The sequence below is a fragment of the Engraulis encrasicolus genome, chromosome 6 (genome assembly GCF_034702125.1).
Source record: "Engraulis encrasicolus isolate BLACKSEA-1 chromosome 6, IST_EnEncr_1.0, whole genome shotgun sequence".
Classification (NCBI taxonomy): domain Eukaryota; kingdom Metazoa; phylum Chordata; class Actinopteri; order Clupeiformes; family Engraulidae; genus Engraulis; species Engraulis encrasicolus.
The window spans coordinates 10,985,738-11,005,737 of NC_085862.1; the positions used below are offsets into that span (position 1 = coordinate 10,985,738).

Here is a 20,000-nt window from a genome sequence, read left to right on the forward strand (position 1 = left end):
GATGAGTGTAGAGCTTTCTACGTGGAAGTATATCAAACAAATAGAAACTGAGTTGCTGAGCTTTTTCTTGAACTTAAATACAAACAATTGATACACAAGGGGCAAATAACAGCATACAGGCTACTATGATGGGTATGTCAACTCAAACTTATATGTCAACTCAAAGATATACTGTACACAAGAACACATACACCATGCTCAAACACTGTGCGTGTGTGAGTGCATGCATGTGTGTGTGCGTCTCAAAGACTCCCTGTAGGTCTTCTTTTGACCTCTGACCCTTGCTAATGTAGTCCCAGGACGACAGGGTCGGTACGGTCTTGAGAACAATGTGTGTGTGTGTGTGTGTGTGTGTGTGTGTGTGTGTGTGTGTGTGTGTGTGTGTGTGTGTGTGTGTGTGTGTGTGTGTGTGTGTGTGTGTGTGTGTGTGTGTGTGTGTGTGTGTGTGTGTGTGTGTGTGTGCGGGTGCACACTGGCAGGTATGTGGTTGGGGGTTGGTTAGTCACTTGTGAACCTGACCTTGCTCTTTCCCCAGGCTATGCACAGCGGCACACACATTTCAGCAATAATTGGAGCAAGGCATAAAAGCAAGTAGCCTTACACACACATAAGCACGCACGCACACAGGCCCACACACGTGCACACACACACACACACACACACACACACACACACACACACACACACACACACACACACACACACACACACACACACACACACACACACACACACACACACACACACACACACACACACACACACACACACACAGTATGTACGTACTGTATACACCCAAAACAATTCCCGAGAGTTGCCCATGCATTCTCTCGTGCCTAAAGAAAATAGATTCCAATGTTTACGTCTGCAGCTCACGGAGGCTGCGACCACAGCAGCAGCAGCAGCTGGAGAAGACTGAGATGTAGCTGTCACACTCCAGATATAGCAGATAATGAGAGAGAGAGAGAGAGAGAGAGAGAGAGAGAGAGAGAGAGAGAGAGAGAGAGAGCAAAAGATGCCAGAGAGAGAGAGAGAAAGAGAGAGAAGGGCGAGGCGAGAGAGAGAGAGAGAGAGAGAGAGAGAAAGAGAGAGAGAGAGAGAGAGTCCCCCAATGTGACATACTGTATGAAAGGAGCACAGGAAGTCCAATAAAAGACGCACAAATGAAGCCTTTGGCGTGCATGCAGATTACTTGGCGTAATGTATAACCCTTTGGAGGCGAAACACATTCTATCCCACCACAGATCTACACACACAGACAAACAAAAACACAAAAGAATGCAGCAACAACAGAGAGGGAAACAAAAGAGAGCGTGCAGTGCACTGACAGTACAAGCGATGCACAACGCAAAGCACACCCAGAACATCCAACCAGCCAGAACATCCAACCAGCCAGAACATCCAACCAGTCAGTCAGCCTGTCCAGTCCAGTCCAGCCATCATGGGCTTTCCTTAGGAGAGCCGTCAAGTAGGGATGGCACAAACCGCACCGAAAACCGAAACCGTACAATTCACACACATACCGAACCGAACCGTGCAATCCGTTGCAAACCGCAATTCATGTACTGCTCAGAAAAATATGTAAAACAGACATTCTAGGAGTATCTTATCCAGTCTCTCTGATTAAAACATTAGCGTATAAGACCAATCAGAGGATGACGCAATTAAAATCACACCATTTTCACATTATGAGCCTATAGAATAAGCCTATTATAAGCCTTTTAACTGCAGTTATATAAATATTGTTTAATATTCCCAGTGCATCATTTATCATGAACTAAAAAAAAGAACCGTAGAGAACCGAAAACCGTGACCTTGACACCGTGATATGAACCGAACCGTGAATTTTGTGAACCGTACCACCCCTACGCTGCTTCACGTTCTACTTCTGTTACTATCATCACCATGCCTGGACTGGTAATCTGGCATACAAGGCATTCTCCAATGCGCCCTGGGCTGGACCTCAGTTTACCTGGGGGACGTGCAAAAGTGCCCCGGCCTTCTTTTGGTCCTGGTCCAGTCTGGACTCCTGACCACCACTGCACCTCTCTCACTCCCTCCCAGCTGCAGTGCCAACCCCCCACCCCGTACTCTGTCCTACACAGAGGTGTAGTCTACTTTTTTATGGTGGGTATACTGTATATTTGAGCATTTTTTGAAGTGGGTATACTGTATATATTTGTGCCATACAAAACGATGGAGCAATCAATTTTAAGTGGGTATACTGAAATCCCTGAAATGTAGAAGTGGGTATACTCCGTATACCCGCGTTCTACGTAGACTACACCACTGGTCCTCCAGCCCTAGCAGCAGCCAAGCCAGCGTGGAGGAGGCCAGCAGCATGTCCCAAGAGGAGTGACCCCTGAGTGGCCAGCCACGTAGCTCAGACTCAGCCATAAATCTGTCCCTGCTCTGCCCCACGGCCCCCGGAGCCCATTGATTCTTCCCCTCAAACAGAGGTGCCATAACGGTTGATTAAGAGGGGGTGGTTGGTGGAGAGGGGTGGGTTTGGGGTGGGGTGGGGTGGGTTGGGCTGGGGGGACTGACACTTCTGCTGTTCTCACTCTCACAGAGTGCTGGATGGATCTGACCCCTTGGCTATATCCATCCCCCACCACCACAACCTCAAACCTTTTTGACAGCCACTCACCCAACCACACATACGTCTTTAAGTATTGGTCAAAGAGAGCAATAATGCCTCGAAGACTTCCCACAACAAAACCTGCCTACCCATAATATTATGCAGATGATCAGCATGGGCATGAGTCTCTTACTGTATCAATGCGACATCACTACTGTTACTGCAAACCGTGGCCATTACGTGGTCGAATAATGTTACACTGATTCATCATGCCTTGGAGCCTTTCAGTCTTTCATTCTGTAAAATAATACTATGTACAAAAGATTAAAAAGTAGCCTCTGAATTTAGTCATCGACTCACTGACTCAATCATTCACTCCGGAGAGTCAGCAGAGATGACAACCCTCTGGCTCCTCTGCACATCTGTGAAAATGTCATGTATATCTGTACGCGTGTGTGTGCTTGTGCTTGTCTGTGTATGTGCAGGTGTGTGTGCATGCATGAATGTGTTTGTGCATGTGCATGTGCGTGTGCATGTGCATGTGTGTGTACGTGTGTGCGTGTGTGTGAGAGAGAGAGACAGATACAGATACAGAGACAGAGACACAGAGAGAGAGAGAGACAGAGAGAGAGAGAGAGAGAGAGAGAGAGAGAGAGAGAGAGAGAGAGAGAGAGAGACAGAGAGAGAGAGAGAGAGAGAGACAGAGAGAGAGAGAGAGAGAGAGAGAGAGAGAGAGAGAGAGAGAGAGAGAGAGAGTTGTGTGCATGCATGTACACCCATCTCCCTTATAAAAAATAACCTTGTACTGTTTGACTTTTTTTTGGCACAAAATATTTTTTAACTTTTAATTAAAAAAAATCACTCTCGCAGTTCTTGAAGAACTCTTGTATGTGCCTGTGCAATTTGTTGTGGTAGTTTTACTCTTCCCATGAAGTGAAATGTGGTGCCCGAGCTGTTTGGATTGTGTGATGCAAGCTCAAGGGGATGGGATGGGGCCCAGTCATTTCCCTCCTCTGTGAGAAATACATAAGTTAAATAAACTACACCCGGCTGGGCAACAGTTCACCCCCCCCTTTCATTAAACCACAGAGACGACCAGGGGGGAAGGAGAGAGAGAGAAAGAGAGAGAAAAAAAAAGAGAGAGAGAGAGAGGTAGAGCGAGAGAGAGAGAGGTAGGAAAGGGGGAGTAGGAGGAGGGGGTGACAGTTCAGTGCGGAGTTCAGGCGGATGGGAGGGGAGGGGAGGGGAGGGGAGGGGAGGGGAGGGCGTGACGGTGGGCAATGGGGTAGAATGGGGGATGGCGGTGGGGGGTTGTTGGGCAGGGGTAGGCACACTGGAGTACCGCACTCTCTGCCAACAGCTCTGACAGGAAAAGCGAGATCATTATAACAGGCTCCTGCCAGGAACCAGGGACCAGGGAGCACTATAGTAGGGCCAGCGGGGCCCCAGCCGAGCAGCATTACCCACAGTTCCCTCCACCTCAAGCCCTCCATCGTGTGTAGTGCACGCCAGACCTCAATGCAGTTCGTATTTCAAGTAAATGAATGACAGAAAGCCTACATCCACACAGCATGTCACATGACACAGCATGGGAGTATGGGAACCAGAAAAAGGGGAAGAAAAATGTTCAGATCTAATAGCCAAGTCGCTAAGCTATGTAGCTCCAGACAGCACAAAGTTGGCAGTATACGTTTCTTTTTCTACTGGTATCTTGTGAAGGCTTTCAGTGCTATGCCAGAAGAGGCATTATGTGTTATTTGAACAGCAAATCTCAATGTCAATATACTGGGTATATAATGTACGTAATTGTCTACTGCTTTATGAATACATCCAGCGTCCAGCGTATACTACAGTAACACAATCATCTTTGGGGTATTACGTCCGGTAGGCTTTTCGATGGTGCACATTCTGATATAGTGTAGACCAACTGTAAAAGTTTTCAGATGATCTGTTGAGGGGTCTGGAATTATCCACAGACACCAGAGCGAGCAGATATTCTTATCCAGCCTCCCACTCGTGCCAAGACCAGTGTTGCCAGATCGGTCTGTTTCCCGCCCAATTGGGCTGCTTAGGATGACAGTCTGCGGGTAAAAAAATGGTAAAAGGGGCATTTGGCAGGTTTTTATGGCCATAGAAGTCAATAGAATTTTGTACAAATGGACAGGATTACGTGCTTTCAGGCGGGTTTTTGACATTTTTTGGGTTGGAAATGAGTCTCATCTGGCAACCCTGGCCAAGACAGTACAGGACAGGCCAAGTAAGGTGACCTCAGCTGCCTGCTCGCGTCCAATTTAGATCTCTATGATCTCATCGTCTTCCAGTTCAGTAAGCGCCAAACCTCCCCACCAACACCACCAACACCACCTACACCACCACTTGCTTTAAAAGAGCTCAGACCTGCAGATGACTGCATCACACCTTCGCCAATGGTAGGTCCAGACAGAGAGACAGACAGACAGACAGACAGATGGACAGATCATCATCTGATAATAGTAGAACATTCCGTCAGCAAGTCTCTCTCGCCCTCGCTCTCGATCTCTCTCGATCTCTCTCTCTCTCTCTACTTTCCTCCCTCCCGTGTGCCTGTGTGCGTGTGTGTGAGAGCATGCTTGCATGCATGTGTGTGTGTGTGCGTGCGTGGATGCGTGTATGTTTATCTTTGTCTAGACGTGTGTATCTCAGGTTACTACAACATCTGAGATCTGACCCTGCAAACACGCCAAAAAGCAAACAAGCCAAAAAGCGGCAAAAAGCTAGATGAAGCTTAGATAGTGTCACTGGACTACTTACTGTAGAGCAGCAACCTCACAAATGGCAAAGCGACAGAGGAGGATGATTACAAGCAGCACGCAAGCACTACAACATTACGATTGACGACTGCTGCTGCTGCTACGGCTTCACACTCCATTACCATATATATTCAACTTCAAGTTCAACTACAAACTGCCCCAATGGCATCTCGTCACCAAAATAACTTTAGTCACTTTTGACACCAGTTCATCTACAGCAGGGGTGGGGAACCTTTTTCATTCGAGGGGTCACTTGAAATTCCACCAAGGGCCGTAAAAGTCCTCCGAGGGCCATACTATAAGCACAAACCAGAATTTCCCCCTGCACTTTAGGCCGATATTGAAGGCAGCCACCTTTAAAACAGACCCCACCTTCTCTAGATCCCCTGAATATAATCAAATTGTATTGCAAATGGTCTTTCTAAGAGTCCTTTACAAAATGTGTCATATTTCATGTGAAGCTGCATAACATTAAAATTACATCGGGGGCCGGATAAAACAGCCTCATGGGCCGCAAATGGCCCTGGAGTCATAGGCTCCCCACCCCTGGTCTACAGAGTCAGTTACTTCCGGCGCCACTGTTGCTCTCGTCGTGTTCAGTATGTTAGTGCCTAGAGGAGGTAAAGCTTACCTGGGGCAGCTTGCATCTCTGTCAGGCCTCCGGTTAGGATCAGAGCCTCCAGGATCTTCACGTGGTGTTCAGGGTTCACGTCCGCACTGCAGAAGAACAAAGACATACAGAGAGAGGTTGAGAGAGGTTGAGAGAGGTTGAGAGGGAGAGAGAGAGGGAGAGAGAGGGAGAGAGAGAGGGAGAGAGAAAGGGAGAGAGAGAGAGAGAGAGAGAGAGAGGGAGAGAGAGAGAGAGAGTCGGCATCTGAGGGCTGGCCAAAGATAACCATAATATCATCACACACATGAACGCACGCACGCACGCACACACACACACCCAAACACATATTTCCAGTATTGTTGATTAGTACTAATATAACTTCCTTGTAAAATCTTAGTGAATTTGGTCAATGTTAAAGGGTGGCACAAGAGGCTTGAAATTTTAAAAGGCAGTGAATAGGAGTTTTCAGCGAAATCTGTGAAAAGTGTGTTTTTAGGCTATTTTGATCACAACTGATGGCAATGATACATGATAACCTGTGTGGCTGTTTATGGATTGAAGTCAATGACACTCAGAAAGAAAAGATGTTCATTTTCTGATGTGCAGTGTATCCTCCATAACTACAATCCTGCGATAGAGAAGTGACTGGCAGCAATCTGATGACTAGATTAAGACAACGGCGAATGCCTAGCGTCACTCTGTCTGTCTACCTCTCCCTGTCTAATTCTTTGCTCTCTGCCTCCTCCACTTTTCCCTTCTCTTCTCTCTTCATCTGCAGTCTCTCCGCTAGATACATGGGAAGTGGCAGCGTGGGGAAAGTCCCTGGGTTGCTCTCGTCCGTCAGACATGGCGCTAGGACAGGAGCCTCCAACCTAATCAAGACTGCTGAGGGCCACAGGGAATGAGAATGGGGAAGGGGGGGTGAGGTGAAGAGGAGGAGGAGGAGGAGGAGGAGGAGGAGGAGGAGGGGGAGAGGACAATGCAGCTCCCTGTACCTCCTGCTCACAGGCAGGCGGGCAGGCCAGAGGGCAGCCAGTACACCACATGCACGGTCATGGCCACAGCCAGGGACACAGTGTGTCATATGAGGCAGCGTCAGGCAGAGACATGGCTCCACTGGATCCATTCTGAGGAGCAGGAGCTGGGACGGACTGACTGACTGACTAACTAACTGGCCCTTTATTGGCCTGGCTGGCTGGCTCATGGCATTCTGCTCAAGCAAAGGAAGCAGAGCAATAAAAGACCTAACCATAAAATGTCTTTCTCATTTTTTTGTGCTTGTGTTTGTGTTTTGTGTGTGTGCGTGTGTGTGCGTGTGTGTGTGTGCATGCACATGTTTTTGTGTACTGTAGTTGTGTATATGTGCGTGCGTACATAGGAATACATTTATACAGGCTGGAATTTCCTCGTGTTATTGCACGAGTTCATTTTCAGTCATTGTGTGCGTGGTTACTTCTGGTGGTGGTGTGACTGCACGCTCAATTGCCTCCCTAAACTGTTATATGAAAGAAACACTGGGAAAAATTACATGTTCTGACTCATTGACATTGAATTTCTTGCCAACAGACGAACATTTCGCAAGGAGTGTGAAAGGAGTTAGAGAGACATGGAAAAAAAAACCATTCTTTTCAATTTCTAAATAAACTGCAAGAGTGAATCCAAGCTGTGCAATAAGCTAATGTTGATCTCCACACATATTATGGATAGTGATAAGGATTTGACAGCAAGACAAATTCAAAAGTATCAGACATATTCTGACGATGCATGATGTATTTGGTGTTAGGAGTGCATGAAAGCAGATAAGTCATCCACACCAAAGAGCTGATTCCCTGAGCAAGTCTATTTTTGTGTGTAGTGTTGTGTGGGCTGTGAGTGGAGTATCATTGAAAACAATGGCAATATGGCATTGACTCTTGTCCGGTGCGGTATTGAGCAGTCTGTGCGGTGTCCCATTGAAATGAAGGGGTCATCCCTATGTTGCCCGGGTCCTATGTTCCCCGGGTCCTATGTTCCCCGGTTACCCAAAAAAGGGTTCCATGTTCCCCGCTGCTTCCAAGTACACTGCTGCCAAGTAGACTGCTGCCGGGGCCCTAAGTTCCCCGGTCCCATACGAAGACAGGGGAACATAGGACCCCGGTAACATAGGACCCGGGGAACATAGGTACGTTCCCGAAATGAATGGCATCAACATAAGTACACACAGACTGATGTGAAAGGCAGACCTGAGCATAGTGTTGAGTCCCTGTTTTATGTCCACGGTCCATTTATCTGCCCATGTGGCTGATATACAGTATGGGAATAGGTCGGCAGACTCTTACCTGATGTGGGAGTGCTTGAACACGGCCTCGCTGTAGGCCTGAGCTAGAAGCCTGGGACTCGCCTGGCTCTGTGGCCCTGCCTGGGCCACCCTGCTCAGGTGTCGTGTGAGATGGACCAGGAGCTGGTGGTTGGCTTGGGGCATGCTGGGGGACTCCAGGATCACCTTCAGCTGCTGGCCACACTCTTCCAGGCTCTGTGTCTCTGCAATGGAAAAAAACAAACACACACAATGTGTGCTGTGTTAAATCAACAGTAGAGGACAAATTATGTTGTTTCAGCTCTCTGAGTGTTGCGTTAACACTCCTCCAGGCTCTGTGTATTTGCAATGGGAAAAATATAAACAAACACAGAAACATTTATTTTACTTTTCACCAGTGACGCACATAGATTCGCAATTGAAGTCGTAAAATGTAAACTGACCTATTTGCTGGTCACACAATGCGAATGAGCCGATGATTGCTTGCAGACCGAGCCTGTGCTTTGCTATTTTGCTTCTTTAATGAAAACAATTTCACACATGGAAATTTCGATCTTTCTTCTGGTCCTTCTAATCATCAATATCAAGGTGTGTAACGTCACCGCAGTGATTATTTCTCGGAGTGTGTGTGCGTGTGTGTGTGTGCGCACGCGCATGCATCAATGTCTATGTTTAGGTAACTTGGCAGACAGTTAGACAATCAGGTGTCTTAAATCTGTCTAGCAAAGAGCATGAGGCCAATGTAAGTTTTGAGTCATTACCCCAAACTCATATCACAGGCAACACAGACACAGACACAGACACAGACACAGACACAGACACAGACACAGACACACACACACACACACACACACACACACACACACACACACACACACACACACACACACACACACACACACACACACACACACACACACACACACACCAAACAATGGTGTGTGTTCTCCTGTGTTACCCTTGCAGTCTGTTGGGAGTGGGTGGTGGTGGTGGTGGGGATTGCTGGGTGGTATCGCGGCATCAGGAGCCTTTGGGCCAGTTGCCCCAGCAGTACAGCCGGCCACTCCCCAGAGTAGGGCTGCTACTCCCCTGCCCCCCCTGCCCCCCCTGCCCCTATTGTCTGTGCCCGTTGCGGAGACAAAGCCCTTATTTAGTCAAGCCCTGACATATTGACCGGCAGTGCTGTGATGGGCTTTCCCACAGTAAACAAGACAACATCTGTGCCTCCACTTCTCTCCTCTCCTCTCCTCTTCTACTCCTCTCCTCTCCTCTTCTCTCCTCCCCTCCTCTCCTCTACTCTCCTCTCCTCTCCTCTCCTCTCCTCTCCTCTCCTCTCCTCTCCTCTCCTCTCCTCTCCTCTCCTCTCCTCTCCACTCTGTCACGTTATCTTCTCCTGATGAGATGAGTGTCTCCTTGGACATCCCAATGGACACACCACACAATCCTAAAACACACACATGCACACACACGCACATACGCACGCACACATGCACACACTCGCATGCACACGCACACACACACACACATACACACGCACACACACACACACACGCACACACACACACATACAGTACACACACACGCACAAACGCACACAAGCCTAAGGCAGAAGGCATCACATGGGTATTACAGTTTATTATGTAAAATACTGTAATAATAATAAAGAGGCAGAAACGCATCAATCAATATTATTTTTATTACGTAATTGGACTTAGTCCCATTTTTATTATGATGGTAAAGACTGAAGCTGGGGCTTGCAGAAATTGCTGAGTGTTTTGGCCTGCTGCCATTTATCAAGCTGTCAAAATATGGATTTATTGATGTTTGGAGAGCATCCTATTTTCCTTCAACTATTGAACCCCCCTCCTGGATTTAAGCCCAGCATATTTCTCTTAACCCTTTGAGGAGTAAGGAATTTCTAGAGGTTCTTCTAGAATTTTACTGGAACACTCTACAGCTCCCAAGACGTCTGTGTTAAAAATCTCGCAAAGACATTATGACATCATAATGAGAACTCAAAATTTGGGCAGAATTCTAATCACATATTTGTGATGGTACTCCTCAAAGGGTTAAGAGAGGCAGTACAGATTTAAGTGTTCTTTTCCACCGGCCTTCCCTTCCCTCATCTCATCTCTTCCTCTCTCTCTTTCTCTCTCTTTTTCTCTTCCTATACCCACCCCCTCTGTGTGTTTTGAATTACTATTGCAAAAGCAGTTCAACAGATTTTGTGAATAAAGAGAAAGAAAAATAATGCACATATTTGTGAGTGTGTGCGTGTGTGTGTGTACATGCATGCGTGTTTGCGTGCATGGACTCTCTCAATCTCCCTCAGCTTGTGGCCTATTCATTCAGCAGCAAAATTCTCCTTATTCACCTATTAGCAATTCTTTGCAATTTTATGCATGTGAAAAATACGCTTTTTGTATTCTTATATTCAATTCAATTGAATTTTTACCTCCACCAAGGAGGTTATGTTTTGGTCGCGCTGGTTTATTTGTCTGTTTGTCTGTCTATCTGTTAGTCTGTCTGCTCGCCTGCAGGATAACTCACAAAGTTATGCATGAATTTTGATGACATTTTGTGACAAAAGGAACAAGGGATTACATTTTGGTGGTGATCCAGATCACAATCTGTATCAAAATCCAGGATCCAGGATTTAAAATAAAAGATTCCTCACCATTACGTGACAGGGCAAATTTTGAGATTCCAGTTTCTAACTCCACAAAAAAATGGGTGTAACATGGTCAAATGCTCTATCAAACAGTTTCCTTGGCGGAGGTCTGCATTCTGTAAGTGCATTTGAAGAGTTCAGATGCAAAACCCCCTAACGCCATTTCTGAAGACCTGCACTTCTATATTTTTAGAGAATCCCATTGTTGGTTTGGTTTACATTCATGTACTTGATAATACATATAAATAGTTTTATTACATAAATAAAATAAAAAAATATGCATTTTTGATAGCTCTTTATTAAATAAAAATTAATTAAGATTATTTTCTGAAAAGGCACTTTTTTGCATCTGAACTCTTCATTTCTAGTTACTTAATTTAATTCATGTCACTAATCGCAAAAAATATAGGAATAAATTAAACTTGCTCAAGTCGACATGTCTCATATGAGAAAAAAGATTTACAGAAATCTTTCTTTCTCTGTCAGTCAGTCAGTCTGTCTGTCTGTCTGTCTGTCTGTCTGTCTGTCTGTCTGTCTGTCTGTCTGTCTATCTGTCTGTCTGTCTGTCTGTCTGTCTGTCTGTGCGCTCTTTCCTCTCTTCCCTGCCTTGTTTCCTACACACTCCTGGTTCCCCTCTATAAATCATGACCCCGTGGTCTACGAGGCCCTGGCCATTATGCGACGGCTGGTTAAGGCACAGAGCAGTGCGGCGCGGGGCGGCGGCACTGCTTATAGAAGATAAGTGTCACGGGATCAAAGGTCAGTGATTGGCTGAGTGGCCGCAGAGGTGACCAGAGACAATCTGCACTGCGCACTGGAGGTCAGCACATTGACCTTGGTCATGCACCTTCTGTCTGACCACAGACTTTACCCACACACCCCCCCACCCCTACACATGCACACCAACAGTCTCACACGCACACATTCACACACATACACACACACACACAAATACACATTCACAAGCACACACAATGTCATACCCATCGTAGTCTACACACACACACACAGACACACACACGCACGCACGCACGCACGCACGCACGCACGCACGCACGCACGCACGCACGCACGCACGCACGCACGCACGCACGCACACACACACACACACACACACACACACACACACACACACACACACACACACACACACACACACACACACACACACACACACACTGCCCACATACACTGACCAGCCAAGGCTGAGGTCTGGTAACCACCAACCCCCCTCCTCTGTCCTGCTGGCTAATATCGATAGTGGCTGACCCCTGCTCTGAGGGGGGCAAAGCTGGGAACTTGGCCTTCTACACCGGGTCTCAGCAGGGTGTCCGGAGCAGGAGGGGGCAGGGGGAGGGTGCTGGATTGGGGAATAGGGGGATGGGGGGACAGGCAGGCAGGCAGGCAGGCAGGCGTATGGCCTGGGGTCGAGAACAGTGTTACAGCAGGAGGCCAGTTTCCAAGGGCAGCCAGATGGGTACCTGAGAGTCTGCTGACCTGCCAGTGTGTGCTATTAGGATAAGGTCCAAAAGACCAACAAAAGGGTCTTTTACATACGCACATACTATACACGCAGGCATGCACGCACACACGCTCGCTCGCACGCACACACGCACGCACGCACGCACGCACGCACGCACGCACGCACGCACGCACGCACGCACGCACGCACGCACGCACAAATCAAACACACACGGGTAGATAAACATACAGTACTGCATGCATTGCAGTTTTAGCTTTTTTTGTTGCCAGTTTCTCTGTTGTAGTCACTGTAGACAAATACATAGCCTTAATGCCAGTGAATGTTTTGTTTCTTTTATGAAGGCAGCAGAATTTCTTTTGCAAGTAAAATCAATAATAAATAGGATAAAAATATTATGTAATTTTTCATACTGGGAAGAACAAAGACATGATATCCACAGACCGCTCAATAAAGATGCTTGGATGAGAGTGTCAAACAGATTCTCCAATGATTTCATACTGGTGTGGGTAGTTTCCAAAAGATAGGAATAAATTATCTCAGTTTTTATTTTCGGATTTAACAGACTGAAATCTATCTGTTTTAGGCCCAGGATATGCTTGCAGAACTGTTCATGCATGAACACATTGCCATACATCATTTATGTACATTTTGTGTGGGGTACTGTAGGCCAGTGGTTCTTAACCTGGGGTGCGGGCACCCCCTGGGGGATTATTTTTTTTGTTGGGCATGCAACCAAAATTCTGCTTGCGAACATTGTAATTAGGCCAAATCAAAATGAAATTAAAACAGGTCTTGGTCCACATGTAAAATGATTAAGGTATGGGTTAATGTCTCCAACAAGAATCGTTGTAATTAATCACTTAAATAAGTTTTTAGTGTGTATACACATGAAGACGTTCGGGATGGGGGTGCGCGGCTTGTCTTGGACACAGGTAAGGGGGTGCGTTAAGAAAAAAGGTTAAGAACCTCTGCTGTAGGCCACCGGGCACAAGGTACGGTACGTAGACAGGTGCGCACGGTGCAATTCTGACACCACTGCATGGGGAAATCTTCCACACTACCATGCTGACAGTGGTGTAGTCTACTTTTTTTCATGGTGGGTATACTGTATATTTGAGCATTTTTTGAAATGGGTATACTGTATATATGTGTGCTATTCAAAACAATGGATCAATCAATTTTAAGTGGGTATACTGAAATCCCTGAAATTTAGAAGTGGGTATACTCCGTAGACTACACCACTGCATGTTGAGGTTGCGGGTCACGAGTCAAACAATGGTGGAAAATATTATTGAGAGCGCCGTTGGCTAATCTGCCCCCTAGATGATATCTTCAGTATTGTGCTTAGTGTGTAGATCATTCTGAAGAAAGTACCGGTATGTGCAGTCATTTGTACATGGTTGCCTAGGTTTGTTAAGTTATACAGAAAGTATACCCTTACTGTGTCAAATGTGCGGTATGATGATTCAATGCAACAAGAAAGCTAATGTGCAAGATGTAGCTTTTATTTGGCTGAAATAGTAAGAGTCTAATGTTTTTTTTAAAGTGAACATATAGAGCAACACAGCCCCACAGATACACAGACAGACACTCTGACTTAGATACTATCTTAACCTTGGTTTGACCGGCGTCTTTCAAGGAAATATGAACTGAACTTGCTGTGGGCTAAATTGTTTAATTGGACTTCACAAGCTTTGCACAGGGGAGCCAGAGCTCTCCTAGATTGCATTACCAGGGTAAAACATATGAGCGAGAGCGTGCCCACTTTTTTCCGCAAGTGACGTCAGTACAGCAAAAAAAACACCCTGTGACTTAATGAAGAAATTGACAGAATAGGACTCCAGCCAAAGCGTCGCCACTGCTTCTAGAAGAAGGCCGGGGTTAAGAGCAAGGCTCAGACACACAGTGTGCTGTCCTGATGACGGCAGTGGTGGTGTCTTTCCTGAGCCAGAGCCAAGGCCTTGTGACTGGCCTCTGCTGCCATGAGTCAGCAGGCCTCCTGGCCCTTTTCTCTCGGCATTGTCTGCACACAATGCAGCACGGACCATTAGACGCTCTCTTGTGTAAACACGGACCCGGCAGCAGCAGTAGCAGCAGCAGCAGTAGGCTGAAGCAGCAGCAGCAGTAGTAGCAGCAGTAGGCTGAAGCAGCAGCAGCAGCAGCAGCAGCAGCGTCCAGCCAGCCAGCCAGCCAGCCTGAGCACCTATTCATCTGTGGCACACTGAGGCAGGACACTTACTCTTACAGTAGGGAGAAAGAGAGAGAGAGACAGAAAGAGGAATGACAGGATTGGGGGATGAAAGAAGTGAATGGGCCAGGACAGCAGTGATTACTAAGAGGAGAGAGAGAGGGGTGCCAGAAAAAGAGAATGGCAGGGGAGGCAGGAAGAGCAGTGGTGGTGGTTAATGAAAAGAAGAAAAGAGAGAGAGAGAGAGAGAGAGAGAGAGAGAGAGAGAGAGAGACAGAGACAAAGACAGAGAGAGAGAGAGAGAGAGAGAGAGAGAGAGAGAGAGAGAGAAAGGAGGCCAGAGATTGTGGGAAGGAGACAAAGAGAGGGGGTGAATGGGGAGTGCTTATGTAACAGACTTAGCCACTTAGACTGTCCTCCAGTCAGGCTCTACTCAATAGCTATCAAATGCTGTGTGCGTGAGGAAAACTGCGTGAGAGTCTGTGAGATAGACAGAAAGACAACACGAGAGATTTCAGGAGACATTGTAGGCTACCTATGATTTCGTAAGCGATGCCCACTGAAGTCAGAGTAAAGATAATTACCTCTCTCTGTCTTTGTCTCTGTCTCTATCTCTGTCTCTCTCTCTCTCTCTCTCTCTCTCTCTCTCTCTCTCTCTCTCTCTCTCTCTCGAACGCACTTGTGTGCACACACACACACACACACACACACACACACACACACACACACACACACACACACACACACACACACACACACACACACACACACACACACACACACACACACACACACACACACAGTATTATGCATTTTGCAAGACATTTTATTAGCCTAAATGAGAAATAAACACATGACGTTCAATATTGCTAGGAGCGCTGTTGGTTTCTTGACAACTTGATACTCTGAGCAACAACTTTGAGGCCAAATGCCAATAGCTGACAAGACACGTTACCAGCAGGTCCGTCCCTGAAAAAGATCTAAATATAACTCTGACATTAGCCATGCTTCTCTTGGCCTCCATTCACCTTGTGGTCAACAGAAAATAATGGAATGGAATGGATTTCAGTCTGTCACGTTGCTTGCAATGTTGCAGCAAGATGTTAGAGAAGCAAGCAGCTCAGATGTGAATGTCTCTGCAAATAGCCAGAAGCATTTACAATTTACTAACACGTTTCTTAACAATCAACCTTTAATGTTGTCATTATCGTGTAACATATTCATCTCGTCATATCAGAATACGCTATATACTGTAGACATAAAGTTATACCTTGTATTGTAAGGACTGTATGGATAGCAGCTAGCAGAGTTCAGTGTATGTAGAGGATTTCTAACCTTCCATCAACACCCCGAAAAAAGTATGCTTTTAATTGAGCTAATACCGTAGGCCAGTGTTTCTCAACCAGGGTGCCGGGGCACCCTGGGTGCCGCGGAAACGTGGCTGATAAATACATTATGTAATTTAACACATATTTGTCTAAATTAATAAAGTATTGCTTAGTCAGTGCTCAGTGGAGTCTTTCATCTGCCATTTACGCACAATAAAGTAAATTTAGGTCGCCCCAGGAAGCTGCAACTTCGAACGTAGGTTGTGTGATGTCTCCAAATGTGTTACTTTTCTAAGCTTTTGTGGTATCCGATGCGATGCCATGTTACAGCTTGTTGCTTAGGGGTGCCTTGAAATTTTTCAGTAATTGAAAGAGTGCCTCGCCTAAAAAAAGGTTGAGAAACACTGCCGTTGGCTAACGTGTCTGTCTCCCTTACAGAAGTTGCGGTAAGGTTGCAGGTTCGAGACCGTTATAGGTCACTGCCGATGTTTCTCTTACCTTGTGCTGTGTACATTAACTCGCTGTAGACCACTGCAGGGATGATGGGAGAGATCAGGTCGTGGAGGTAGCCCCTCAGGCTGTCAGCCAATGCCGGAAGCTCATACTGGTCCAGGTCCACTGCTCCGGGATCTGTGGAGGAGAGAAACAGAGAGAGAGGATAAGGACCTGGAATATACTCGCTAGTGTTGCTAACTAGCACAGAGTTGGCGAGGAACGCTGGTTAACCTCCCTTCGCTAGCCTCATACAGTCTCGTGCCGTTGGGCTGAGAGACTAGTCTCTTGGCCCAGCGGTATCGTACTGTGCCTCTCATTGCCGAACCGTTGTAGTTAACGAGGTCGCACTTTCGATCCCCGAGGGGGGTGAACAGGTGCAAGATGACCTCCGTCACACTAGAGCACAAACGTGTTTGGGTGTATATTTTACTGTAGCCTAGGTCAATTTTGCATGTGGTAGCTTCCTTGAACACAAGGTACAGAGATGTGTGTGAATGGTGCAACATTGACACAAACACTAGTAGGAGCAATCTTTCAAACTCCAAAATATGAATGAGAACCTCATTTACTATCTGGTGGCATCATGAGTGGCATATGGACAAACAGACAGGCAAAGAAGGTGAGGGTGAGAGGGGAAGACAGACAGGCAGAAAGACAGGCAAGGGGAGAAAAAAGGGATATAGCCAGACAGGCAGACAGAGAGAGAGAAAGAGAGAGAGAGAAATCATCTATACTTAAAAACACAGACACACACACACACACACACACACACACACACACACACACACACACACACACACACACACACACACACACACACACACACACACACACACACACACACACACACACACACACACACACACACACACACACACACACACGAGATGTGGAGAGTGCAGATGAGGAGGAAAGAAAAAGATGAAGTCCTTGGAGAGAAATACACAAGGGCAAAAAGCAACAATCCAGTATGGAGAAAACCTTCAGCCGACTGATTGAGTGCTCTTTCACCCCTAGAGACGACAAGTCGAGCGGCGCACCACGCAAAAAGCATCACTGACTGACTTTGCACGTCCTGCAGTCAATACAGCTTCTCCACGGCTAATGGTGGGCTAGCTGATCACAAGGAGAGGCATTTCAAAGCACTGAAACAAGACTGGAGCTTATGGGGACATATTGATATATTGACGGCTGACCTCCGAGGCCTATGAAAGACCCCAGCGGCCATCTTGGGTATTAAGATCTAAAGGTTAGTCATTTATGAGCAGGGAGTAGTTATCGTCTCTCTCGCTACAGTCCAGAGGAAGTTAGTCGAGGACACAACGCATGCATAGCCTACATGTGCGCACACATGCACACACAAGCACACACACAAACACAAACAAATAAACATAGGCCTACAGATACACACACAGAAAAGAGAACATAGAAAAGAAAACAATGAGTGAGTAGGACTACAAGCTAGTGTTCCCACACGTCCAGGTTTTTCCTGGATTGTCCCGGTTTTTATGGTCTATCCGGGTAAATTCCTGGACTGTCACGATTTTTTATAATGCATAGCTTCATATTACCCCATTGAAATAAACACATATCATTAATGATTCGTGCTCGCGTATCAATGTGTCCAGGTTTTTTACCACTGAAATGTGGCAACCCTACTGCAAGCAGAGAAACAGAAGACAAGCAGGACAGAAAGGCAGCCAGGAGGTAATTTGATAGAGTAGAGACGGGCACATTCTCTTATCTTTAGAGTGCTGATAAACTGGATTCCCACATAGTAGCTTGAATGTGAGCACATACTATAGACTAAACAAGCCGAGGGTGTGAGAAAGGCCAAAGCGGCACAGGGAGAGAGGCAGTAGGAATGGCCATAGACTGAAAGAAAGAGAGTGGGGAGAGAAAGAAAGGCAGAGAGGGGTGGGAAAGGACGGAGGGGTGGATGGTGTGGGTGGGCTGCTCACAAATTTGCTGGCATGTAGGAGAGCAACATATTCCTTATTAGTCACACCACACCAAACCACACTCCACTCCACCACATCCCACCACACCTCCCCCCCCACTCCACACACACAGGCATCTTATTCTTCTCATGCAGGCTCGGATTGCTGACAGACTATCACCGTTAAACTGTTAATAAAATTGACTGGCCTCCTGACTAATTGTAAAATAAAGTTTCTTGCAATCAAAAGCTCAATATGCTGTTTGCATGACCTCTCTCTCCCTCTCCTTCTTATCCATTTACTCACTCACAGCAGAGCAGACAGAAAACAGAATTCCTGCATCAAGCACTAAACTTGAACCGTCTAACTTCCTTCAATTGGAAATATATTTTTCATTTTCTACAGTTTTCCATCTGCTCACAGCTTTGGGTGATAGTTATGATGATGACCATATACTGTACAGTGCAAACCTGCAACGCTTGGTGGGAATGGCCATTCAAAGCAAACAAAGGTCATCCTGCTTGCTATATGTAATTTGTGTAAGGTCAGGATGGTCATCGCAGACGCCACTCTATTACATTTACAGAGAAAAGTCATCACCTTTACAGATAAACAAAGATCAGTGCCAACAGTCATGATCGCCGCTCACTACTATAACAAAATCTGCAGCAGGAATGCGTCACTGTGGCAGCCCAGCTACAACCTACATTGACTGGGGCATAACTCAGTAATGGAATTCGGGTCTGGCCAGACTTTTTTTTCTGTCTTCTGAAAATTGACCCAGACTTGTATGGTGTCTTTCACACTCATACACACACTCTATAGGCCTACTATTTTCACTGCTAGTGCTATATTGCTAGTAGAACTGCCATAGTATGTCCAATATGTTCAATAAGTGAAGGGAGGTTGACAAAGAAACCATTCTGTATAACAGGGGGCTCTAGTGTAGCCTCGCGACGCCATCCTCTGTACTCCACCCAAAGATTTTGGCTCCGCACATCATCTGGCAAAAGCCTCGAGCTCGGTTCTCTCAGTGTTTCGCCAATCAGCAAACAGTTGAGAGTGGTGACGTAGAACTCACCCGCGAGCTCCGTTACTGATTGGTTAAGGTAACTTAACTTAGGTAACGTAACAGGCATGCTAATAAAGCAGAATATTTTTAATTTGCGTTTGGAACTTCAATTAATTTAAATGATAGAGTAAGATCAGACCATCTCCCATCGTCCACGGAGACGGATTCCTCATGGCTTTTGCCAGACTGATTGACGGAGTCAACAGTCGGCTATTCGCCCAGGCTAGCTCTAGTGTGGACAACAGGCACAAAAGTGGACGTCTCATAGTCACACTGTACATGGCAGGTTCACACTGATCCTGGGGCATTGCTCTCTGCTTCTAGCCATAAATGACCGTAGCCCTTTGACCTTACCATTCCACCATTAGAAACTGTATGTGGCATTGGGGTTAGGAAGGCCCTAAACAAGTGTTTAGCCTTGACCCGGGCCAAATGTGACCCTTTAAAGTGGCTCTCGGGGGGTGGTAATGGGGTGTAAAACAAGACAACAGCTGAACATCTGAGGAACCCAAACAAGGCAAACTATATCCGGGTCAGTGGACTATGT

At 46.5% G+C, this 20,000-nt stretch overlaps 1 protein-coding gene across 1 annotated transcript in view; it reads right to left on the bottom strand.

Annotated features, from left to right (window-relative positions):
- Positions 1 to 20,000, bottom strand: part of pik3r3b (phosphoinositide-3-kinase, regulatory subunit 3b (gamma)) — a 239,177-nt gene that overhangs the window by 87,671 nt on the left and 131,506 nt on the right. The window contains exons 5-7 of the mRNA XM_063200582.1: positions 16,445 to 16,576; positions 8,299 to 8,500; positions 6,002 to 6,087 (exon numbers count right to left, since the gene is read on the bottom strand). Of these exons, the coding sequence (XP_063056652.1) occupies positions 6,002 to 6,087; positions 8,299 to 8,500; positions 16,445 to 16,576 (420 nt within the window). The remainder of the gene's footprint in view (positions 1 to 6,001; positions 6,088 to 8,298; positions 8,501 to 16,444; positions 16,577 to 20,000) is intronic.